At 27.2% G+C, this 26,382-nt stretch overlaps 1 protein-coding gene across 2 annotated transcripts in view; it reads left to right on the top strand.

The window, feature by feature from the left end:
• Positions 1-1,756: 1,756 nt before the first annotated feature.
• LOC100214005 (pyroglutamyl-peptidase 1) overlaps positions 1,757-26,382 on the top strand; it is a 31,631-nt gene continuing 7,005 nt past the window's right edge. Inside the window, exons 1-5 of one of the 2 annotated variants that reach the window (XM_065814902.1) lie at positions 1,757-2,085; positions 15,414-15,466; positions 19,848-19,961; positions 21,902-22,043; positions 25,732-25,822. In XM_065814902.1, the coding sequence (XP_065670974.1) occupies positions 2,004-2,085; positions 15,414-15,466; positions 19,848-19,961; positions 21,902-22,043; positions 25,732-25,822 (482 nt within the window). In that variant the 5' untranslated portion in view covers positions 1,757-2,003. The remainder of the gene's footprint in view (positions 2,086-15,413; positions 15,467-19,847; positions 19,962-21,901; positions 22,044-25,731; positions 25,823-26,382) is intronic. The other variant, XR_010642844.1, reaches the window with a different exon arrangement.

Raw genomic sequence — 26,382 nt, forward strand, 5'->3', positions numbered from 1 at the left:
GGATTTGAACCGCGGTAAATCACTTCAGAAACGCTGCGAGCTAACCACTTCAGCAACAAAGACGTATTGTTCAAAGAATGTTTTAACACTATTTAATAAACAAAAATCTTGGCAAATAATTGCTATAAATCAAAGTTAAGGAGATGTTGCAGGGATACAATTTTCAAGTAAAAGTAAAACTGTAAAAGTTTTACAGTTTTACTTTTACTTGAAAATGTTGATTTGTTCGAAATTTAAGAAATATATATTTTGTTCCTTTTTTCCATTTTTAATTTAAAAATGCAGTTTTTGTGAATTCTGAACATGTTCATCAGTATATTGACTTCAAAATTATAAGTTGTGTATTTTGTTTAATAGTAAAATAAAGAAGATTAGTAAATAGTTTTTAAAGAAAGAAAAGCAAATTAAAGCAGTTGCATCTCCTTTACATCTAAAATTTTCTTGAAAAAAAAATGAATAAAAAAAGGTCCTTTAGAAAAAAAAAAAAAAAATTGAAGGAGGGAGGGGGGAGGAGAGGGAAGTGATCCTACTCCTCTTCTCATGTCTTCGGCTTTGACCAAAAAAAAGATAAAAATAAAAAAAAGATTGCTCACATGTACAGGATGTGACGGGGGTATACAACAAAATTTTAACCAGCTTTTGCAAGCCTAGGCACTTGTGGCACGCTTAAAATGATACAAAAAAATTTAGTCGACATATTCTACAAAGCCATCTTTGTAGAATACTTTAATAGACTATATGTCCAAACTCTGATCAATGATAAATTTTTCAATATTCGCAAATGGTCGACAACCAGATAAATAAAGTTACGTCTTTACAGTTTTGGTTTGATAAAATCAAAAAAGCTCCTAAATCTTGAGTTCTTTAATAACACGTTGAATGCAGATCAAAAGTTGTGTTTTGGGGACATATAATCTTTTTATTCAGTCATCACACTGTAGTGTTGTAAACTTTTCACACTTTTGCATAGCTCACGAAGCGTTGTACGAGCAAAGTCTTCGAGGATTTATGCCAGGCAATAGTCACTTTTGCCTTTCAGAGCAGTTTAACCATTTCTTTAATTCCAGTGAACCATCTGCTTGTGACTTTAGTAGAGTGCAAAAGTTCGACAAATCTTCACCTTTCCTACATGTGATGGAGCTCACAGGTACCCGCAGGATTTTTTGATATTTTAGATATTCAGGCATTGTGTAAACTCAGGCATTCATAATTCAGGCTTTGTGTAAATTCCAAACTTAAGGATGTTCATGCTTATGCCAAATGAAGATGCTTTGCAAAAAATACCACAAAACGTTTACCTACTCCGCCCAAACGTCCGGCCAATGAGTTGGTAAAATTTTCAATTTTATTATCTTATATTATATAAAGTTTTATTAAAAAATTTTGAAACGTTCAAGAGTCTTGACCATGCAAAATTTAAAGCCTCCTCGTTTTGGGGGAGGGGGTTGTAAATTTAAAACACTTTGCATTTTTGCTGTCGTGTAAATTCCATTAATGATTTCCTTTACAGCATTGTTGAAACTTTTATGATGAATATAATAGCTTTAATAAACTAGAAAATCCAGCCTGATTTTCTTGAGAGATTCAAAGAGAGATTCAAAGACTTTTTTTAAAAATTGACAGTTGTGCCCTTCCACTTCGAAACCCGTGTCGTCGGCCATGATTGGCTCAAAACCTAATGTATTCTACAATGTCTAAAAAGTGGTTGAATCATATCGCTCTTTTTAATTACTATTGCGATAGTTGGTATACTTTTGATGTCGACATTTCATCGATGAGATTAGGCTTCTGTCAAAGACATCTCGAGTTATATATTTTACATCGATGCAATCAAAGGTTGATTGCATCAACCTGTGATTAAATTGAATCGTAAAGTGATTTGAAACACAAACAAGGCAATTTCGTGAATTAGTGAAACTTTTAACATTTGAATCTGATTTATTTATAGAAACGGGTATGGCGACCAAAGCGTAACTAAAAAAAGCGCAGCAAGTTTTGGGAAAATGGTTGTAACACTTGCCTCAGACAACGCACAGTTCGAAAAAGTTACAGTCGAAATGTCTCGCCGAAAGCTTCTTCTAACAGGTTCCAATTTATATAATATTATATTTTCTTGATAAACATTATTTTATTGGATTATAAAACTCTGTTTATTTGTGTTTCTTACCTAATATCCTATTATGTTCCACAAATAATGTTTATAATTTTGTATTTATTGTTACTATTTTAATTGCTTTAAGCAATTTAATGTAATTGAAAAAAACATTTTATATGAAGTTAAAATTAGATGCATTACGATTGTTTATTCTTTTTAAATGCTTGAAGTAATTTTTTAATGCAATTTGCATCTTTTTTTTCCATGATGCTTTACCAAATGTTTTTTCATAGGTCATTGCAATTGTTTTTTTTAATGAAAGAATAATTGCAAAAATAAAATAGTATAGATTCTTTATTTGATTTTTAGCAACATATTTTAAATAGTTTCCTCTACTAGATTTTTTGACTAGAATTTTGTTTCGAATTTAAAACAATTTTACTGTGAATTAGGTACTATATATTTTTTTCAAATTCATCCAAGATTTACTAAAAAAATTACACTTAGATTGCAATCTGTACAATCTGATTTGTGTATTTAAATTTCATAGTAATAATAAGTCACACATTTGAAATGAAATGGCAATGTTATTAAACTTTTAGTAATTTGAAAATGTATGAGAAAATGTCCAGATTGCACTGATACTACTATAGTACTTATAATTTTTTTTTTAATACTCAAAAATATTTATACACTAACTGATTGTCAGCAAGTGACAATCAGTTAGTGTATAAAATCAAAAACTTCTATTTAATACACCAACTAAAAGCAACAAAAACTTAGATACAAATTGGAAGTTTATACAGATCCTATTCCAACCTAAATTGTTTATCCAAATTGAAGAACATGAAGTTTTGATATGTTTTTGATGTCTGTACTTCAAAAGAATGACAAAAAATGGTGTCAAGGTTAATTCCAATGAATTTAGATAGCTTGGAATTCATTCAAGAAGTGCGTGGCTCAAAAAATATTGATAAAAAGCCACTTTAACTTGAAAATAAACTTCACGAAGCAAATCAGCATTTAACCCAAAAAACAGCACCAGAATTCAAATGATGAATTCAAAGCCAAAATTCAAAGAAATGTTGATCTGTGAATCTATACAAATGCATACATATATATATGTGTTTCCAAAAAAAAAGCATGCGCTCCCTGCTCCTTTTTTATTTTAATCCCTTTTTTTTGGCATATTAAGCGTATTTTAGAAGAATTATGTAAAAATATTTCATTAATTTAAAAATTAAAAAAAAATCTTTATATAAAAATACTAGCTGTCGTATTATTGAAGAAAATGAAAAAACTGGATTCAAATACTTTATTCAAATAACTGTTTAATGCCAAATAATGTTTTAATGTTAAAATAACAAGAAATGAATTCTGAAGGATTATTGAAATGAATTTCTTGGCTTTTCCTCTGTAACATTTATTTTGTGCGCTTTTTCCAAAGTTTGTTTATAGCACATTTGATGGTGTTGATGAACTATATTTCTAAGCAAAGACACAACATCTTTTAATGCCTGAATAAGATTTAAGCCATTAAAAATATCATTACTATTTGCCTGCAACAAATATGTAGTTTAAAGAGTTATATCAAAAACCTTTCTTGTTATTTACAGTGTAACAATAAAATCAAAACCTGTTATTAACCTCAGTAGAGAGGAACAAGAAGTAGAAGCAGATGTTACATGATTAAATGGTCTATTGATATTTAAGGACAATTCTTCTAGACAGGAGACCACAGGAAGAGAGCTCATAAAAAGTATCCATGCCATGAACTTTATCAATTCAGTGTGCTCTGAAAACATATTTTAACTTATTTTTGGAAGCAAATGGTACAATCTTTTCAATATCCTCTAATTTTTGTTACTTGGATGGTGTTAGATTAAAAATTATGATATCTCTTTTACATGAGCTAAAAGGTTACTAATGCATTGCACTTTGCATGAAGCACAGACAGCTAAATTGAGTCTATGGCTGTAACAATGAGGAAATATAGCTTTTTCATTTAATTTTAAAGTATAGTATAAGGGTAATTCCATGTCAATTGAGCCAGAAAATTTCAAAAATGTCACTATACATCTCAGATTTTGCTGATTTTTATACAGTTGAGAGTACTTAGTAAAACAAGAAATTCTTGAAAATTTTAGCTTCTAGCTCCAAGAGGATCCTGAAATATGATCATTTTACTTTCAACTGATCTTGGCCAGGCCCCTCTTGTTCTCTCAGAATTGAGACCTTTGTTTAAAGTTTCCAAGTCACATAGCTTTAAAAATATTTTATATTTTGACTTAAAAATTTGTACCTGACTATTTTCAGGGTTGAAGAATCCAATGAAATAATCAAAAATATAAAAAAAATATTTTTAAGTACCTGTAATTATCAATTTAAATAAATTTAGGCAATTTTTTATATACCTGATTTGAATGGTCAAGAAACCCACGTGGCCTTGATGATATCAAAACAAAATTTTTACACATTATTCTAAATTTTATGATCTTTCAGAAAACATAAGAATTTTGATCTGCAAGTATATGGATTTCCATATATGGATAAGGGGGCACAGGCCCCACTTTTTTGTAGTGGAATCTTGCAATACATTTTCCACTACCTTTCAGACTAGCTAGAGCTATAAAAATTTCTGTATTTATATAGTGTTGATAAACAAGCATTTTAAAATTAAAAAAGAGCCCAAGACACTAGGGGAGGGGGCTGGGGGCATGTGCCCCACTTTTTTGAGCAGAATCTTGAGATGGATTTTTCACTATCTTCCAGACAAGCTGCAGCTCTGAAACTTTCAGCATTTGTGTAGTCCTGATGAACATGCGTTAAAATTGTTTCATGTCAGACGACCAGATGGTCCTTGGGGCTGGGGCACCTGGGACCATGCCCCACTTTTTTTCTCAAACAAATTTTTTTTTTTTTTCAAAACATTTAAATGTGTCTTAAATTTAAGATAACTTTGAAAATATTGTATCCAAAAATTTGTATTGCTTTATACTTGTTCCGTTTAACTTCATTATTTACAAAATAAAATACAAAAAAAAGAAAGTCAAGATAATGTTAAGATTAGCTTAGATGCATCAACGGTCAAAGTATAAAAACGTCCATTCGTTGTTACAGGTGCATCAATTATACAAGTTATGTTGATAATTTGCACCCAACACTCATCTACTCTAGATGGCCAGAAACGTTTATTAAAAGGACCGTGCGGGTGCATAAACGTTACCATAACATCTTGCTCTATATTATCAATTTCATTGATCATACCAATCCAATCAAACGCATCATATTTACACATAATGAATTCACCCAGTTCATCCCACTCACTCAGGTGAGGGGAGGGGGTTTGGGGTGGCACCAATCAAAGGGGGAAGAAGGGCAACCAACTTACAAAGATATAAGCATTCATTTTCTATCAAAAATGTGTGCGAGATTTTCCAGCAAATATACAATTTAATGGTCTTAAAAGGGAATTAACAAAAGTTAATTAAATAACTAAAAGTTAGTTGAATTTGATTGGTGCCACCCCGAACCCCCTCCCCCTCACCTGAATGAGTGGGGGGGGGGAGTTGTCCAGACCACATAAACACCACTGATTACCTATAATAAAATAGAATTTAAAGAAAAAATGGTTTAATTTTGAAATTTATTTAGATATTTAGGTATTAAGTACCTAAATATCTAAATTAATTTAGAGACCTTTATTTGAACCATAATGAAGGTCTCTAAAAAGTTACTGCCCCCTTTATTTGTGCCCCTGTCTACTATAAAGACCAGATCAAGGAGAGGACAACCAACCATATCTTTCCTTTTGTTAAAAATGACTTATAATTAGTTGCACCCTTTACATAGGCCAATTGACAGATTAGAGGGGCACTGTTTTCTAGTAACACATACAACTGTTAATGGTAATTTTAAAATGCTAGCATTGTTGGTGTGGATTTAACAAATTTTTTATGTTTGTTTTTTCAGATAGTTAGGTCTAATGGTCTTATATGCTGTTAATCTTAGATCAAAACAAAGTGTTACAAAAATTTACAAGCATCTCAAAATAGCTGAAAATTGGACTTTTTAGGCGAGTGAACATTTTGCTTTTAGATATATTTAAGTTCTAAACTGCAACAAGCTGCCTATATTTTGCCCGTTTATTGCAGACAGTAGTAGCTAATCAGAAAAGCTATCTGTAAAGACTTGTGGAGGAACAGAATAATGCTACAGTTAGTTTCATTTTGGCATATTTTAGCAGTTTCATGATTTTTTCCAAAGTTGAGGAGGTCATAATTTTTTTGTAATTTAACACAAGTTAATAAAAACCACTTTTTTAAAGAGAGAACTATCCAGAAAATAGTTCTAGAAAAAATGAGACACTTGTTGAAAGTGAGAAAAAAGTTATACAGCTCTAAAGTGGTCTGTTTTGACCATTTGAAAATTGAGGGGGGCCACTGTGTCATGTTTGTAAGGCTATATTTTCCGAACCGTTGTACTTGGAAGTCTGAAATTTTAAATTTAACCTATCTACATGATGCACATAACAATATGTTAAAATCAGGAAAATCAGAGATGGTGAGCCACAGGCCATTGGTTGAAATGTAATGATTTGACCCATATATATTATTTAATTTATTTTCAATTTTTTTATTTTTTATCTATTTATTCAACCAAAAATTGAAAAATAACAAAATTTTTATAGTTTTACAAAATTAGATTAGGTGTTACTCATATCGTTAAAAGCTACTCATTGGAGTGACATCTAAATAAAACAAACAAACGAAAAAAAATCAACAGCAAAATAAATTTTAGCAAGTGTAAACTAAATTAATTTTAAAAAATGACGATTTAGCTATAATGAATTAACTATGAAGACAAAAAAATAAAAAAACACATAAATAATAACAACTGCAAACTACAATAAAAACAATTAGCAACAGCACAAATAATGATAAACTTTACGCAAAAGAAATGGCAAAATGCAAAAATTACAAAGCAAAAAGGCAAACACAAAAACTTCTACCAAATAAAAAATAATAATCTTTTTTTATCTATGGCGAAAAAAGTTGTGGAAAAATTGGTAGCAATTTATTTTAATGATTCAATTAGTTCTTTTTATTAATATTTCAAACATTTTTTGAGCTTTTTTCCTTCTGACTTGGTACTTTGCTTTTAATTGATTTGTTTTGTTTATGCTTTATTAACTCTATTTGTTGTTATTTGTTAACTTTGTTTGTTTTATTTTTTTATTCATTTTCTTGTTTTATTTTGTTTATACTTTTCAATATTTTTCTTATTTTTATTTTTAACTAATCTTTTTAATTCGTTAAAATAGTTTCCTTAGTTTTTCCTTTTCTCTTTTTTTTCTTTTTCACCATAAAAATATTGCAAATAATGTATATACAGCATGGAATATGGTGAAAATGGTCAACAACTGCTCAAAACAGCTCAAATTGCTATTTTGACCTCCCAAAAAAATTTTATTGCTGGTCACGGTTGACTGGTTAAAAAAAATTAGGGTTTTGGAAAACCATATATTAATAATAAAATTTCATAAAACTATTTAAAGTTTAAAAGAATGTTTAGTTTAATTGTTTATGATATGCTTTGTTGATTAGTATTGTATGTGACGTAACCTATATCTATAACCTTTTTGACTTCACTTATTGAGATTAGTTTTATTTTACTGGTGGTGGAAATTCTTTTTTGTTAAATGATAGAATTTGTTATTTTATTATTTTTATAAAAAGTATTTAATTCATTATTTTAATGATAATATAATATTATATAATAATGACTGTGTGTAACTAAGAAAATTTTTTCTTTTAACTGTTCTTAATTTTTTTGCTTTAAATCTTTTTATTTATTTTCTTTTAAGTTTTTGCTGCAAATTAAAATGGATGAATGAAGTAAAAATGATTTGTAGAGAAATTTATAATCACTAATTGGTCGTTTGTGCATCTTTTTCTATAATAGGAATCTTTAAAAAATATGTATATATAGTAAAAAATCTTGTTTTATAAACATTAGTTATTTTTATAGTGTTACATAAAACGATTGACTTCTTAGTAATCATTTAAATATTATTTGCGCAGGAGAGTTAATAACATAAATATTTTTTTATTTAATTTTCTCTTAGCTTTTCCTGCCATTGGTGTAGTCAATGCAATTAATAAATTGTTTTTAAATAAATTTAAAATTATCAATTGCGCATTGCCTCATTTTTATTCTAGTATTTTATGGTAATCAAATCATTAAACTTCAACTTCTCAAAATGGCGGTGACAAAAAAGAGACACACAAATTAATTTACATTTTTAATACATTTTTGGACTTTGTCTTAAAGAGAAAGAACATCATAAAAAGCTTAACTTTGACAACAGTATTCCATACACAGGGTTGGTCAAGAAGTGGGTATGATCGCACTCTATATTTGACCACGCACACAATATTTAGTTAAGACAACATGGTCATGGCTTTTTAGATCCTTTGAGAACATTTCAAAAAGCGCAAAAAAAAACCTAACTTGACGGGAGACAACTACTAAAAAAAGTTAACAAAAAAATAAATAAATTCTTAACATAGAAAAAAACTTAACTAAAACAAAATAAATTACGCTTAGAATAAATTATTTCTAAATTTCTCTCTTGTAATTTTTATTATAAAATTAAGCAACACTTTTATAAAAAGTAACAACTTGCTATTAAGGATCATTTAGAAAAGAAACAAATGTTCTTCAATTTATCAAATTTATCAAAAAATTTATATAATATAGTTCTTTATTTAAGTATTTATGTTTTATTTCAACAAGATTCTAATAAAACTAACGGTAGTTGAATTATATAATAATAAAAAAGTAAATATATTTTTATAATCATTTCATGCTTTGCGTAGTTTGCAAAATATAGTATAAGTTTAAATATTCAAAATAATTCTTGTTAAGATAAACAAAAGAAATAATTAAATCGTTGCGTTACTGTAAAAATGTTCTAACAACCTTTTCTTTTAGCAGAGTCTTTATAATGTTTAAAAAAATTCTGCAATGTGCCAGACCCCTGAAACAGCGGTCTATAATGATCAGTTTTCAAACTGCACACTTTGTATACATTTAATAACTATATATTTGATACTACTTCTATATACTGAAGTCCATCAGTTTATTTTACTATAAGATACATTTAAATTAATATATAAAAGGCTAATTACATTTTAAGTAATTTTTGTTTTTATTTTGTCTTTTGCAAACTAGAAGCTCGTTTTTATTGCATTAAATTATTAGAAAGCAAACTTTAATGGTTGAACTAATAAGGTAAAATATATTTATGAAGAGGAAGTGGATCACAATACCGGTGATGTATTTAGTGAGAAGGATTTTTAATATATTTGTATGTTTTTGTTCTGTATGGACCACTGGCACGGTGCTGGTTCACACATAAGTCACTTTATATAAATGTATGTTTATGTTTTATTTGGCCTTCTGCGCGGTGTTCATCCACTCGTAATTCACAATGTATATATGTATGTTTATGTTCAGTCGCCTGTTAGTTCCTGTTAGTTCCTGTTTGTTTATTTGATTATTAATTTTATTAACTTTGATGATTATTATTTTTTAAATTTTTTTGAAAACGCAATTGTTGTTGAAAGTTTTAATTTTATAAAATTGATTGTACAAAAATTTTTAAAAGACTTACATTTAAAGAATAAAAATTTCATCTATATTATTATTTATATAATTTTTATAATTCTTAATAAAACTTTATGTAATTTAAAAAATAAAACTAAAAATTTTCTTTTTATAAACAATCGATTAAAGTGAATCATCACTTAGTTTAAAAGCACTTTGGTAATATTAAAACATTTGATTACAAGATTATAAGGTTATTTAAAAATTTAATTGTTTTAGCGTGTCTAAAAGTTTCGAACATCCATGGAAATTAATGAAAAATGATCTGAGAAGATATTGGGTTGAGGAGTCAGCAACCGTAATGCCATTGATTAATTAATTAACATTAAGTATATTGCAATAATTATTAGCATCAAACAACTAAGTTTTGTTTAGGGTAAAATTCAACATCCACCTTCAAGCCCCAAGGTGTAACAAAGATCTGATTCAAGATTTCTAATCAATTTTTCCCAGATTGACAAGAAGTCATATGAAGTGACCTTACAGAGAAGTCCAGCATGACAGACTTTATCAAAAGCCTTTGATATGTCAAAAACAATAGCCCTAGCCTTGCCACCACCATCTAAAGCACAATAGAACTTTTCTATTAAAACAGTTTACAAGTCAGCTGTAGATTGGGAGAATCGAAATCTATATTGGATTTCAGAAAGTAAGTTATTAGACTTACAATGAAAAATTAGCAATCTTTTAATTAAAGACTCAAACACTTTTGTAAGAATAAAGATAAGAGTTAACATTTTTAGTGGATTTAGAGTGTTATTTAGAGTTTTTGAAAATTGGAAAACAGATGCATTTTCAAGCAGAAAACAATATTCTGATAAAGTTTTGTAGATAGTTCTGAGGAACACTTTTTTAAGACTACGATAGGAATGTTTTCCAGACCACAAGCAGTAAAAGAATTTATGTGTAATTAATTTATGCAATATAGTAATTTAGATATTGTATAAGTAGTTTAGATATTGTATATTGCATCTATTATTATAATACAAAATACTAAATTATTGAAATTATCAAGGATATTTTTATAATTTTTTTATTAACTTGAAAAGTATGTACTTTTTATGAAAAATTAAATCTTTTGTAACAATTATTTGATTAATCTTACAAACAACAATGATTGTTAAAAGTCTTTGTTGACATACTAAACAATAAAACATAACTAAGTTATATAAACACATAATTAAATACATACATAAATAAATTTAATTATATATAATCAGGGCTTTTCTAGACTTTTTTCTGTTTTTTTTTTTTTACGGCAAATATTGTTTTTTATTTGTGCAAAAAAACGCTTATTTTCTGCAATATTTCCGCTAAATTTCTCTGGGGGAGGGGGGGGGAAGGAGGGGGTGCCACTGCCCAAATTTTTTACCTAGAATAGCCCCTGATAATTCTCTTTGATTATCAAAGTATTAGATAAAATGTGTTTATTTATTAAACAATAGTTACAAGTAAGTTGTTTTTTTGTTTAAAAGTGTTTCACCTAATATAAATATTTTAAATTATAAACATAATTTAAAAGATTTTTTTCTCTGAATTTTAGTTTTTTGAGTTTTATTTTAGTTGAATTTTTTAGAGTTTAAGTTTTTTAAGTTTATTGTTTTTTTTTATTAAAGATTTCTTTTTTTAGTTTAGGTTTTTATTTTATTAATTTTTTCTCTCTAGTCAAATTTAGTATTTTCAGAACATTTTTGATTTTTTCTTAAATCATCCAAAAAAATGTTGTTGTTGTTAAACAAAGTATTATATCCATGGATGCATATGATATTTTTTCTGGGTTGATCTGTTTTTTTATCAGGATGACAGGAAAAACGTGAACATTCAAGAGATAAGTTAGAGGAAAATATTTTTGCAAGTAGTTCTGTCTTATCCTTGGGAAAGGTAATAAGATCAGATTTTTTAAATGAGAAATGGAATAGAAAATTTATTACTAATTTATTATTTTTGAACAGAATAGAATAGAATGGAAAGGAGTTGCTTTTGTTAATGATATTGTGAAAGAGCTGATCTTGTAAATGATTGATCTTAATAAATGATTAATGAGTAATCTCAAGAGAATTATTCTTGTAAAAAAAATAAATATTATGACTAGAAATCATCCCTGCTCAAGAATGAGAGAGCCATGAGCTAGAAAAAGACTTGGAACTGGAGAGAAGGAATAAAAGCTTTCATCCCAACCTGAATCCAGGAGATTATAAAGGAGGCTCAATTTCCAGCAGAGAGTTAAAAGATCCAATTACCAAAAAAAGTCAATAACGAATCTCCATCTATTTTAGTAGTAAGAAGTGATAATAGATAGAGTGAATCTAATATAGAAGTAGTGTAAAATATAATTTTAATGATATCATGAACCAATTAAAGGAAGGTCAAGACAAACTAGGGTCAGAGACAAGGCACAAATCTAGGAGTGAAGATTTGCGAGTAAGCCCAACATGTGTCTATTCGAGGATCAAAGAGTAATAGGTATCATTGTTAAGATCAGAAGTTAAAACAATTTAAATTAGTCATACAATGAGAAATTTGGTGAAACTTGCAATACAAAAGATTCAACAGATGAAAATTTACATTAAAGACCACGATTATTTTAAAGGATAAATTGAATGGATTTAAACAATTTGGTGGTAATGATGGTTTTTTGACACATTAATTCTTGTTTTCAACAACTAAAGAACAGCTCAATCCTAGATAGTGTATTATGCATCAAGCAATAAGGTATACTGTCATTTTTTTTGTTTGTGTAAAAGATCGATTATGTAAACAAACAAAAAAATCAATTATGTCATGTACTTAAACTCTTATGAATAAAATACGCTTAAATAAATTATCAAGACTGTAGATTGTGGCGTACATTATGCTGACTTTTTGGCCTACAACAAAACAGATAAGGTGAGCTTTGACTAAAATAAAAAAGTTAGTTTTTCTTGGTATGCATTTATTTTTTTGTTTTAATCAAAAAAATTTAGTCCAAACATTTTTTTTTATCATTCTGTTCAATATGAATTTAACATATCTTGGAGGTTTGGGATTCCTTTAAACAGTTGCCTAGTGCCTGATAATCCAAAGTCATAGCAATGGACTCCTTATGTGTTTTGACAATGCGCACCAAAAGTACTAACACTGATACCTTCTATGCATAATATAGCTCTGTTCTCTGATGTATTACAATTATTAATGTAATCTGTCTCTCTGAGAGTTACCACAAGATAGTAGCCTGGTGCAATTAACATCTGCCCTGAATGAGTATTTTTATTGAGACACTATACTCTTTACCCAACTAAGGCAGTGCTAATTTTTTAGTCAGAATTACATTCTCTTAAGTTCTCGTAGCCTTTGTGTTGGACCCCTTAAAGTATGGAGCATAAGATAAAGAATATAATATATTTTCCTATATAAGTAAAAGATTTTAAAAGGAATAATACTAAAGATTGCTTTTAAAGTGTTTCTTACTGAAAACCTGTATACTATACACGTGTAGAAAATTATCCTTGAGTATAGCTATGTTTGCCAGATGTCCAGCTTTTAGGTTGGATAATCTAGTGCTGAAGCTATAAAAATAAAGATTTTTACTGTGTACTTTGTAAAAGTCGGGCATCTGGTAGCACTAAGCATACCTGTTTTTTTTGAATATTCTGAAGATTTTATAAATTTGAAATAAATCTTGGAATAAACTTACATCACTTAATTTTAAAACATTTATTTGCCAATATTTAACTTTGTTATTATTAATGAAAAGTTTTTGCTGTACACGATTTGGTAAATCCACATCTTAAGAGCGTCTTTTTAATAAGAGATGTGCCAGATACCCGTCTTAGTCCCGGTTTTCCTGTGATTTTTTTCTGGGTACAAGCCAGGGTTGAAATAGTTCCAAGCGAGAGAGCAAATATAAGAATATACTTTTGTAAATAAAACTTGAATGAATGAGTTCAATACTTTTAAAATTGTTTTTGTGAACGTAATTTAAATTTAAATAAACAAATTTTTATAACTGTTTATAAAAGATTTAATTTAAGTTATTTTCATTTTAATGTTGTATTTTACATATTAAGTTAAAAAATTTAACTGCAAAAATATTTCATATTAAAAAGTTCTTTTGCTTATAGAATAAATAGTTTGCGTAGGTTCAGTTTTATATTTTAATTTAAAAATTTTTTCAAATAAAAATATAAAACTAAAAATTTAAATAGCTTTTTTATAACTATTAAAGCTCAATAGTTTGTTTGTTGTTGTTGTTGCTTTTTTTTTTTTTAAATATGGTTAAAGAAATCTTTATACTGGTTATTTGAACTTATCATGTTTATTTAAAAATAGTTGTCAAAATATTAAAAAAAAATCTTCAATAATGAACTTTTTCGCCTTATGTAATAACGAATTAGCATTTTTTAAATTTATTTTTTATTATTACAAAAATATGTAATACTCATTAAATCGATATTTTATTTCCAATGCAGTAGATGTTTTTTACTATTTTTGTTTATATAAGTTAAATGCGACTTAACTTAAAAACATTATTAAATTTTGCTATTTAAATTATACTTTAAACTGACTTACATGGATGTGGTGGGCAATTGCCAACCATCCTGTCAAGGCCTATATATCTATCTATCTATCTATCTATCTATCTATATATATATATATATATATATATATATATATATATATATATATATATATATATATATATATATATATATATATATATATACAACCCTCGGAATTAGGGTCGGCATTCGGCAATGCCGACCTAACTGCCGACCTGATAGTATTCGAGATCGGCGAAAAATTGCCGACCTCGTTTTTATGTTTTATGGTTAGACCTTTGTGTCAAATAGTTTTTGCCGACCTGATGCCGACCTCAAAAAGATTGAGGTCGGCAAATTATTGCCGACCTCATTTTTCCTAATTCAGAGGGTTGTATATATATATATATATATATATATATATATATATATATATATATATATGTATATATATATATATATATGTATATATATATATATATATGTATATATATATATATATATATGTATATATATATATATATATATGTATATATATATATATATATATATATATATATATATATAAATAAATGTATATATAAATATATATACATATATACACTATACTATACCCTATGCTATCTATAAATAATTATCATTAGCTTCTATATATATATATATATATATATATATATATATATATATATATATATATATATATATATATATATATATTATTGAATTAAAAAAATAATTGTTTCAAAGTTTTTTTAAGAATTATCAATGTTCATATAAAAAATTTAACACATCAAATAATGCTTAGTTATTTAATTATATACTATACCATCCTAAACATGTTTTGCTGCAATGATTTGTTGCAAAAGACTTACTTAAAGTATTTTAATTTTGTTTTATTTAGCAACAGATTTTTCAACATTGTTTTTTAAATATTTTAAAATGTAAAGCGCTGTAATAGATTCTAAAGTGCTCCAATAGGTGTGTGATAGGCCCATGTCTAAATTATTTTAGGAATATGATTGAACACACTCCATACTTAATTTAGGCATGTGCAGTGGTGTGTGAGTGTGATTGCATGCCATTCCTGACCATGTTTGCTCGTGTAAATAACTTCTTTTATGTGTTTGTAGGGTTTGGTCCATTTGGTCAACATGCTGTAAATCATAGTTGGCTTGCAGTGAAGGTGATTTTAAAATCTTTTTAGTAATCAGATATCTATGAGCAACTGGTTCTAACCATGTTGCCCTTTTTAAAGAAGTTTTACTTTTATCTCATCTTTTTGTTATTGTTGTTTTTTTTGTTTTGTGTTGAATGTTGCACACATAACCTTTAAGTAATATGTTGATGACAGCCATGGTGGCAGAATTTTTTATGACATTTTCAATATGTGAATCCCAAAATGTCAAAGTAATTTATTAGATATCTGCAACTATTCATATCACGCACAAGTATGATTTTTTTATATATCGCAAAAATGCAATAATAAATGTACTTGTAAAACTGCAATCATATATATCATTATATATTACCAACGAGATATTTAAAAGCTTTCTTGCAAAAGTTTATAAGATATGTTTTATTGATTAAATAGAAAAAAAAATTTAGTTCCTCATAAGCAGTTTTATGGAAAATGGATATTCTTGGCAACAACTTTTAGACATTAATAATTATTTTAAACCATTCCAACCAAAAGACTGTCAATTAAACTACTTAAAATGATATTAGCCCTGAAAATATCATTATACTTCAGCGTGTTCCTAAATTAAGTCTTATTAGACAAGAGTTTCATAAAGTTGGCATATAATCAATTTTTCATTTTGGAACATTATGCTGAAATAAATCAAAGCTATATAAATTATAGTTACCTGCTACACTATTTAGCTGGTTAGCTACAAAGCTACCTAGGTAAATAGATACCAATAGTTCCTTTTGGTAAATAGTTTACCAATGAATGAATGTACATGTAACACTTTTTATGTAAATGAAACTAGAAAAAAAATCAATAAATAAATAGCTGAGTATCAAAAAAGTGTAACTAAAGTTAACTGAGAAGCATCAGGTTGTTGTAGATAATATAAATTTTTATAAAATGTATACAATATTTCAAAGAAACAATTGGAATAACCCCAAAACATTTTCAGTCTGCCCTAATAATTATACCAGAAAAATCTGTATATCTATTGAAATAGAAAAATTACAATTATAATGTTACTACCTTAAAATAACGATTTTAAACTGAGAAAATGGCAACCCAGTGATAAATTTTTTTTTCTATATTAACTTGCTATAATAGCCTCCATTTTTTAAAATTAGGTTAACCCATTTTTTTAAATTAGGTTAGCAATATGTTTAATTGGCATATGTTGTACTCATTTTCATTAAATGTTTGAATTAGGAAACTTATCTTGTAAATGTAAATCACTGCATATAGTTTAAGCCCTGTGAGCATAACCTATAAATATTGTGTTTAAAATATTGGGGTCATGCTTTGCGTAAGGTTTATTTTGAATATTTGTAATGGCTTCCTTTCTGTAAACTTGAACTAACCTTTGGTGTCATTATGGTTAGATCGAGGAAGCTCAGAGTTTTATTTTTGCGTTCAATTTCAGTTTTATATTGTATTGCGGGGTGTTGTTTGTTCAAGATAATTTGGAGTTTATCTGCTTGTTGAGTTTCCAGAATTTAGCGTGGCTATCATCAACATATCTTATATAGGATTTTAGGTCATGAGGAGGGTTTAATGGCATTGGAATTTTAAAAACGCATGATTTATATTTATGCGTTTTTAAAATTCCAATGCCATTAAACCCTCCTCTTGGACCTGAATTCTCTAATTTACAATATTAATATATATAAAAATTATAATTTATATCTTTAATTTATAGAACTTGGAATTCTCTTGTTGTTCCACAAAAATAACAACTGTGTAAACAAAGCTTTAAAAGTTGTCTTGTTTCTGATTTAGTAACCTTGATGGAACATTTGTAGGAATCTTTACTTAATTTGCCTTTAGAGTTAATAGATACAAGTTTCATAAGATGTAGTAAACCTGTAACCATAAAGCAGTTATACCTCGTTCATACTTAAAAAATAAATATCAGGCTGATAAATCTGAAATTTCTTTCTTAATATATAAAAAACAAAGAAATTTTGTGGTTAACCTTAACCGAAAAATTAGGCGAACATATTTTGGATGCATCAATTTGTACACCACAAATAATACTTCTCTTTAAAGGTAATGTAAACCATTTCTTTCAAATAAGTCTGTTAATTCCAATGAATGTATAACTTTTGTGGAAAATAATGAAGTGACTTTTGATAACAATTTAATTTCAAATATTTTGAACAATTTTTTATAAATGTCTTTTTCTCTATTAATAATGATGGCGAGATCTCTCAACATTCGATAATTTTGCAATACTCTGTTAAAACGGCTGTTAAGAGATATATAAACCATTCGAGCATCAAAATTATAAAGAAGAAATTTAATATATCTCTTTTTTGAGTTTCAGATTTTATCAAATTACACCAGATATTTCCAAAATTATTGATTCAATGAAAATTAAAAAGAAAAATAGGAGCGATAAACCAACATATATGTTAAATATGCTTTCACAGAGATTATGGCACTTAGTATGCGCTTTTTATTTTACTGGAAAATGGCAGGAGTGCTTGCATAAAGGAGTTATTGATGGGTCCATGCATATGGATCTTTCAAATTCTTACGACCTGATTGTTCATGATTTATTAATAGCTAAATTGGAAGCTTATGGTTTTTATCATGAAAGTCTTAAACTTTTACTATCATATCTAAGCAATCGTAAACAAAAGGTTAAATTGGGTTCATTGTTTTCTGAGTGGTAGGAGTTTTATTAGGGTTCCTCAAGGATCAATCCTTGAGCCAATATTCTTTAATATATTTATAAATGACCATTTTCTATTTATTATCTATCTATATATTTTTTGATTGCAAAACAAAATGCCATTGAATGGTCTAAATTCAACTGTATGATCGTAAATTCCAAAAGATTTTAATTTCTTGTAGTTGGTCAAAATAAACTAGGAAAATAAAATAACTTTTAATGCGAAAAAACTTGAAGCATAATAAATTACGTTTAGAACAAATTTTTTCGAAACATTGTTCTTTTATAATTTTTTTATAAAATTAAGCCACATTTTTTACATAAAGCAACATCTTACAATTGCTTAATAAGGAAACAAATGTCCTTTTATTTATCAATGAGTATAATATAATTTTTATCTATATACTCGTGTCTTGTTTCCAGTGCTGGATTAAGGAGGGGTGGGGTTAGAGGGGGCTGTAGCCCCGGCCCGAAAAGTCCAACAAGATTTTAATAAAACTAATAGGCCAGCGTCTTTTTCAAAAAAGCTTTCAAAAAAAGATGTTCATTATACACTTTTAGTAACTAAATTTCTAGAAAGTTTTCTTGAAGATCTAAAACTAAACTCAAAAAAAAAGTTCCCAGATATTTGTGGTCCCAATTGATGTCTTATAAAAAATAGGTCAATTGATTGCTTTTTTCTTCAGGTTAAACTTTTAAAATGATTTCAGAAATATCTACATATTAGTAATTCAATTCCAAACCAATGTTGAACATGTCAAAGTAAACGAGATTAGAAACAAGTAGACAAGGAGATGTAAACTTTCTGGTCAGATTCTTTTCTGCAATACTCTATGACAAGACTGTTTATTCTTCTTGGAGCACCTTATGAGCTAAAAAAAAAAATGACTGGAGTCTAAAAATCTTCACGGGCTTTTGAGACTCTTAATTCCGGGGAAAGTTCATTTAAATACATTAAATGAAATTATTTCCATACAAATTCCATTACAAATATCTAAAATAAACTTCTTTGTTTGAGTGCTGCCAGTTCAGTTAATTTTCATTTTTAAAAACAAAATTAAAACTCGAAGAAGGTGTCATTAAAGAAATTGTAGAGCTTACTGTGCACTTTTTACTCCAGTACTTTGGTTACAATAGATAAAGCCAAAGTTGGTTGTTAAAATAATTTTCAAGTTTGATTTGAGTTCTAGAACGATTTTGACTTTCCACTTTATGATATAGTTATGATATAGTGAGTAAAGTTAAAGAAGTGTTCTTTAACTTTACTCACTATAAAATAGTTTTTCAGCAGATAATTCTTTAACAAAAGTTTTTCTTTGCAGGTTTTTTAACTGGTTTTATTGAATTTTGATAAAATTTCAATGCTGTTTATACTTTGTTTCATTTTAATCAATGCCCTTTATTTTGTTGATGACTTCTTTTTTCAAAACAATGATCATTGTCTTTAATTTTACCTGTCAACCAAAACCTTCCTTCTAACCCTTATATCTAATAAAAGACTGTTTTTATTGTGTTATTTATAAAGTGTGCTTTATTAGTTGTTGTTATGTTTAAATTTGATCTAGATTTGTTGTTATGTTTTAAATTTGATTTAGGTTTGATTGGAATAATTATCAAAGCTTTTTTTTTTAGGTTACAGTTTTTTTATCTCTGCAATGAATAGTGCAAGTTTTTTTTTTTAACTAGTATTATGTATTTTAGGAAGTGGCTGATCACGAATTTGCATTTTGGGAAATTATAGCTAAAGAAATAGCTGTAGATTATGATTTTGTACATAATAATGTTCCGGAGCTCTGGAATGAAGTTAATCCTGATGTAAGAATATTATAGTTTCTGTGATTACTATTACTTTGATGTTATTTATTTTATTTTGTTTATTTCTTATTTGTTATTTGAATCAAGAATTTTACAACATAATAGTATAAAGAACAACAATTCTGACAGAAACATTGATTCAAACTAATAATTATAACTAACTAATATCTTGACACAATGAAATATATACAATTATATCTTCACACAATGAAATATATATAATTATATCTTGACACAATGAAATATATGCAATTGAATCTTGACACAATGAAATATATATGCAATTATATCTTGACACAATGGAATTCATATAGTTTTTATATTACTTATTAAAATCAAGTTTCAAAGTTGTGGCCCTCAGTGAGTCATTGAAAAGTTGTGGCCCTCAGTGAATCATTGAAAAAGTTAGCTTGTTTTGATTAAGTTTTTGGTATAATAAAATTTTGGTATAATTCATTGAATATTTAGTTTAGTATTTATGGTTTACAGAAAAAAATGATTTTGAAAAATGTTTAATAAACTAACATACTTCAACTTTAACATAAAAAAAGTAGAAAATGTTCATTTCATAGCAGTTAAGCTTTAGAAGAGATCTGGGCCTAATGTATTTGTTTGCATTTAATATTAAGTGAAATGCTTGATTTTATTGTTTGTACATTGTGTTTTACTTGATAAGTGGATAATAGATAGTTGCCCAAATTATCTTGCAATGACTTATGTAGTTGTGAATAAATGAGAAATAAATATTTTAGAATTAAATTGTGTTCAAGAGATGCCTTAGGGGGGAGGGGAAGCCCTCTGAGTTATTATTTACAAAATCATCTTTAAGATAACTCGCTTTTTCTAACATTTAGAGTTTGTTGGCTTTTAAACTATTTGACTCTCAAGTTTGATTAACCATTAAGTCATTATAAAAGTTAACAATTTTGATATTTAGTTTGATTTTTGATGTCATTGGTTGGTATTAGATGTTGATGGTTGATGTTTTTTTGACTAAAAAATAGTTTATCATCAGCATAAAAAAAAATAAAATAAACAAAGTGTCTAATTTGGATGTTGAGCATGTATCATTAATATAAACAATAATTAGCTTGAAAATTGATCCTTAATATATAAATGGGGTAATACTTGTTTCTGATTATAAAGATTTCCACAAAACAATTTTAAGTTGCTTTATTTTAAACATTTTACTTCATAAGTATCCAGTTTATCTTGCTTTCAAACTATTTTTTTATAACTAATTTGCTTCTAACAACTCTACAAGCAAACATTAAGTTGGGAATAATTAAGTTGTGAATTGCCAAGCAACCACTATTAAGTTAGTCGTGGCTAGAAAACAAAGAATATTGTTAAAGAACAAGGAAACAATGACAGAAAACTTATAGAAGTTATTTGTTGAGTCCAGAAAACATAAAGGTGGCAGAGAGTTTCAATGCATTGATGTGCAAGGAAAAAAACTAGATAAATAAAGGTTTTTAGAGCATGAAAGGATTGATACAGTAAATGGATGTGACTTTGCTCAATGGCCAGTCAAGCAAGAATGAATTTTTCTTAATGGAACTGATTGGGTAATAGTTAGAAGGGTCAGAGTGTTCTCCATAGTTTTTAAAATTAGAACCAGGTTAGGGTCATTAACAAGACGCAAATCAAGGAGTGAAGGTAAGCGATTAGACTTGTTAGGAAAACGAGTCATAAAAAACTAGTTAATTGAGAAATACAGAAATTATGAGCTTTAGTCCTAGCAAGGTCAGTGGTGTTAGAGCCAAGCTCTTCAGTGCAATAAGCATTACGTCACTAGTAACAACATATTTGTCAATTAGATCAGAAATTACATATACATACATACATATATATAAAATAGAATAAATTTTTTTTTCATTTTTTTTTTTCATAAATTTTTAAAAATTTGTAAGTTGTATTTGACTTATTTTTTGTTTTAGCTTGTGATTCATGTTGGTATTTCAAGCTATGAAAAAGGAGTTGTTCATTTGGAAACATGTGCCCACTCCTCTGGCTACATTCGTGAAGATATTAATGGCTGCTGTCCAAAAATTGCTGGAAATGGAGAATGTTCAGAAGATGGTAAGGCCAAAAAACTTTTTTTTTCTGATTTGATAGATTATTAACATATTAAAAACTATTTATATTGAAACCCTTATAATTTACTTTTATTTTTTACTTTTTTTTTATAATTTTTTTATTTGTAATTTTTACCTGTTTGAATTGTTTTTTCTAGAGTTAAAAAACAAACAAAATTCAAATGTTTTCACTTCTTCTTTTATTTTTTTTTAAATCCTACCCATGCTTACTACCATGCATCTGGGCAGGTTTCCATAATGCCATTTGGAAATGTTGTTATTTTGTGTTGTTTAGATCGGTTCCCTTAATGCCATTATGGGTGCCTTTTTGGCATTATTTTTTTACAGATATAGATTGAGTATTTTTTGTGTGATACTATTCTTATCTTTTTTTATGTTAATTCACCTCCCCAAAGCCGAGGAGCAGAGGCGTGGTGGCCCCAGAGGCTAAGCGGGATTCCCGCATGGGCTTTTCACTTTTTCATCTAAATATGGGCCTTTTGGAAAATTTTAATTGTTTCTACATTTTAAAGAAATTCCACAATCATTTAAAATATTTATGTAAGCACAAATTAAATTTTATTAATCACTTGATTTAAAATCTTCGACTTTGAGCGCAATTATATTAATATTTTGCATAATAATAACATTGCTCTGAAAACAAAGTAGATGTTTTGAGACTTATTATGATATTTTTTTCATGAGAAAATAATGAACCCATAAACGGTTTTTAACGATCGTAATGTTGACAAAATAAATTTAAGGAAGTCCGCAGACCCAACAATAATAATAGGTATTATTATTGGCGGACTTAAATTAACTTAATTTAAAATTTATCCCCAAAATATTTTTCTTTAATAAATTAAAACGGAATACAATTACTATATAGTAATTGTATTGCGTTTTAATTTATTTAAGAAAAATGTTTTGGTGTTAAATTTTAAACGTTTTATATAAATAAAACTCGAACTCATGTTTTGCATTTTTGTAACGTTTCGAAACAGATATAAACTTCTTCAATATTAAAATTTTTTTTTTATCTTTATACAGTTTATATCATTGTATGTAAATAAAGAAATCACTCCGTAATATCCTGTCCTCAGACAGATTAAAAAAAGGATGATGAACTGCTAAATGAAACTACATTATAAAAACTTTTATGTTTAAACTATGTCAATAACGGCACCATTTTAAGAGCGGCATTTTTACTGTTGTGAGTTTATGCAAAAATGTTAAAAAAAGATAAAACACCGAATTAAACAAAAGCATAAACTTAAATAAATTTTCTCATAAAATAAAAAGAATGTCTTATTTTTCAAGATTTTCAATATATATTTAAAAAAAAAAATTTTGCATAATTTAAAAAAATTTATATTATTGTACAATAAAATATATATCATTATAAAGTAATAGAAAAATTAAAATTTTTGATTTTTAAATTTGTGTTAGGCTATGTTCTTCAAACAATAAAAAACTAATCGTATTGCCTTGCGGTAAAGTTGTGTTTTAAGAAAATCATAACAAAAACGTGGTCGCTGCATTGTGTTGTTACCATTTTATTTTGAAGTATTACAAACAATAATATTAATTATATATATATATATATATATATATATATATATATATATATATATATATATATATATATATGTATATATGTATATATATATATATATATATATATATATATATATATATATATATATAATATATATATATATATATATATATATATATATATATACAATTTTTTTCGTATGGGCCTTTACATCAAGCATATATGGTAAAATCCCGCATATAAAGGCCTTTTAATAAAAATCCCGCACGGGCTTTTTTGAGCCACCACGCCCCTGCCGAGGAGGCAGTCGAGGATGCTTTATTTGTGGTTAAACAATCCTCTTTCAACTCTATAACTTGGAAACACAAACCTTGACAAACAAGGCTGCTGCGCAGAGAAGCAAGTTGAATGCGGTATTACCAGAGGCGTTGTGGGGATCTTACAGAAAGCTGATATTAATATTGATTTTGCAATAATAGAATAGTGTGTATATGATTTAGTGTATATGAGCTAGATGTCTACAACATCAAAACTTGTGAAATTGCAATAGGGATGATTTTCTAATTGATGTACCATGAAATAGTTTGAGTTTTTAAACTTTCTTTTATTCAAAAAATTCTTAAAACAATGAAAATAAGAATTTATAGGTTATTCCCTTTATCCATTCATTTATATCCTTATTTACACTCTGTTTACTATAAAATATATGGCAAAGTGAAAAGGTCTACCATATATGATGTTCTAATATGTTTTGCAAATATTTTGCGATCAGTAAAGAAGTTGAAAAACAGAAAGAACAAGCTGAAAGCGATTTTTGACAAACAAACAAAAAGTTAACCTTATCAAGGCTTGAAACTACGTTTTGGCTGAAATGTGTTCTAAATAGAAATTTCACATTTGTGTAATTTATACTTTGTTTTTGATTGTTATTCTGCGTTTTCAAAAGTTTAAATTATATTATTTGGCATTACTACTGGATCGTTGCCGCTAGATTGATGCTTTAGAAGTTGAATAAGATTGTGTTCATTGAAGTTTTAACTAATCAAAAGTTTTCCTTTTAATCAGGTGGTGTGATGAACTATTGAATGATTTAAAATAGTTATTATTTTTTCACTAACTTTTAAGTTGTCGTGAAAACCTAAGGTTCCTCAAATAAATATCTTACTAATATCTTAAAAATCTTACTTCAACCTCAAGTTAAAATATCAACACTAAAATATTGTATCATCATATTTCATTGGAAGTTTGTTAAAAAGTAAAATAAATAGTTTAATGTATATTTAAAACAATTTCTTAGTCAAGTTAAGATGTTTTTAACCATTTATATATTGGTTTTGCAAAAGTCACTACAACATATTAGAAAGCAGGTACAAATAGTACTTGGTATTCAGTACTTGGCTTTTACATTGACATTGATACAAAATGATTGCTACTTTTTTAATAAAAATCCATTTAAATCTCATTTTAGAAAAATATTTTTTTTATAAACTTTATTCAAAACAAAATTTATATAAGTTATTGTTTTTTGTTTTCAACAAAAAGTTCTCCAAAGTGTTTTAGCAAAAAGTTCTACTGTCAATTTTCAACAAAAAATTCTTCAGACAAAGCTTTGTGATACATTAAAAAATCCAAAACTAGATAGTGTTACTTTACTTTTACAAATGGGCATCACTTATAAGGAATGCAGATACCAAAAGCCTATTTTAAATAACATAAATGGCTGAACTCCACTTGTTGAAGTGCTAGGCTTCAAAAGAATGAATCCCTTGCTAAAAGCCTCATTTTATTTTTTAAATTATGTTTGAAAAGCAAATTAACACTGATGGCAAATTAGCGGTAGAATAAGAAGTTCAAAATCTCTAATGCAGTGATGCAGTGAAGTGACCACTGAATTGTGTTTTTTTTTTTTTAAATTTATTTTTATTTAGAGTTGAATTTAATTCATAAAAACTTATTTTTACTAAGTTAATAAAATGTAAACATTAATTTTTTACTACAAACTTTAAATGCTGTATTTTATATGTAATTCTGTGCTTTATACTGTATTTCATATGTAATTCAATAATATCATTTTAAAACTAAATATTTGTTTCTGTTTTTTTATTAATATTTTTTTATTTACTTATCATTTTAGTTTGTCTTGAAACCACAATTGACGTTGATTGTATAGTTAACAATTTATCAGATAGTTTTCCAGTTGTGTGCAAGTCTAATAATGCTGGAAGGTAAGTTACTGCCATTTTTCAAATGAAAACAGTTATTAAATATTATGTTAAATATTTGACTGCCATTAACATAATCATACTCAATATTATGTCAAATATTTGACTGCCATTAACATAATCATACTCAATATTATGTCAAATATTTGACTGCCATTAACATAATCATACTCAATATTATGTCAAATATTTGACTGCCATTAACATAATCATACTCAATATTATGTCAAATATTTGACTGCCATTAACATAATCATACTCAATATTATGTCAAATATTTGACTGCCATTAACATAATCATACTCAATATTATGTCAAATATTTGACTGCCATTAACATAATCATACTCAATATTATGTCAAATATTTGACTGCCATTAACATAATCATACTCAATATTATGTCAAATATTTGACTGCCATTAACATAATCATACTCAATATGTCATACTTTAATTACTATTTTCAATGCACAGGGTGTTTCAAAAAACAACTTTTTTAAAAAATGTCTTTTTCCAGAGATAGCTCAAATCCCTTAAACATCAGTCCCTAATATTATCAAAAA

Source organism: Hydra vulgaris, chromosome 13, assembly GCF_038396675.1.
Source record: "Hydra vulgaris chromosome 13, alternate assembly HydraT2T_AEP".
Lineage (NCBI taxonomy): Eukaryota > Metazoa > Cnidaria > Hydrozoa > Anthoathecata > Hydridae > Hydra > Hydra vulgaris.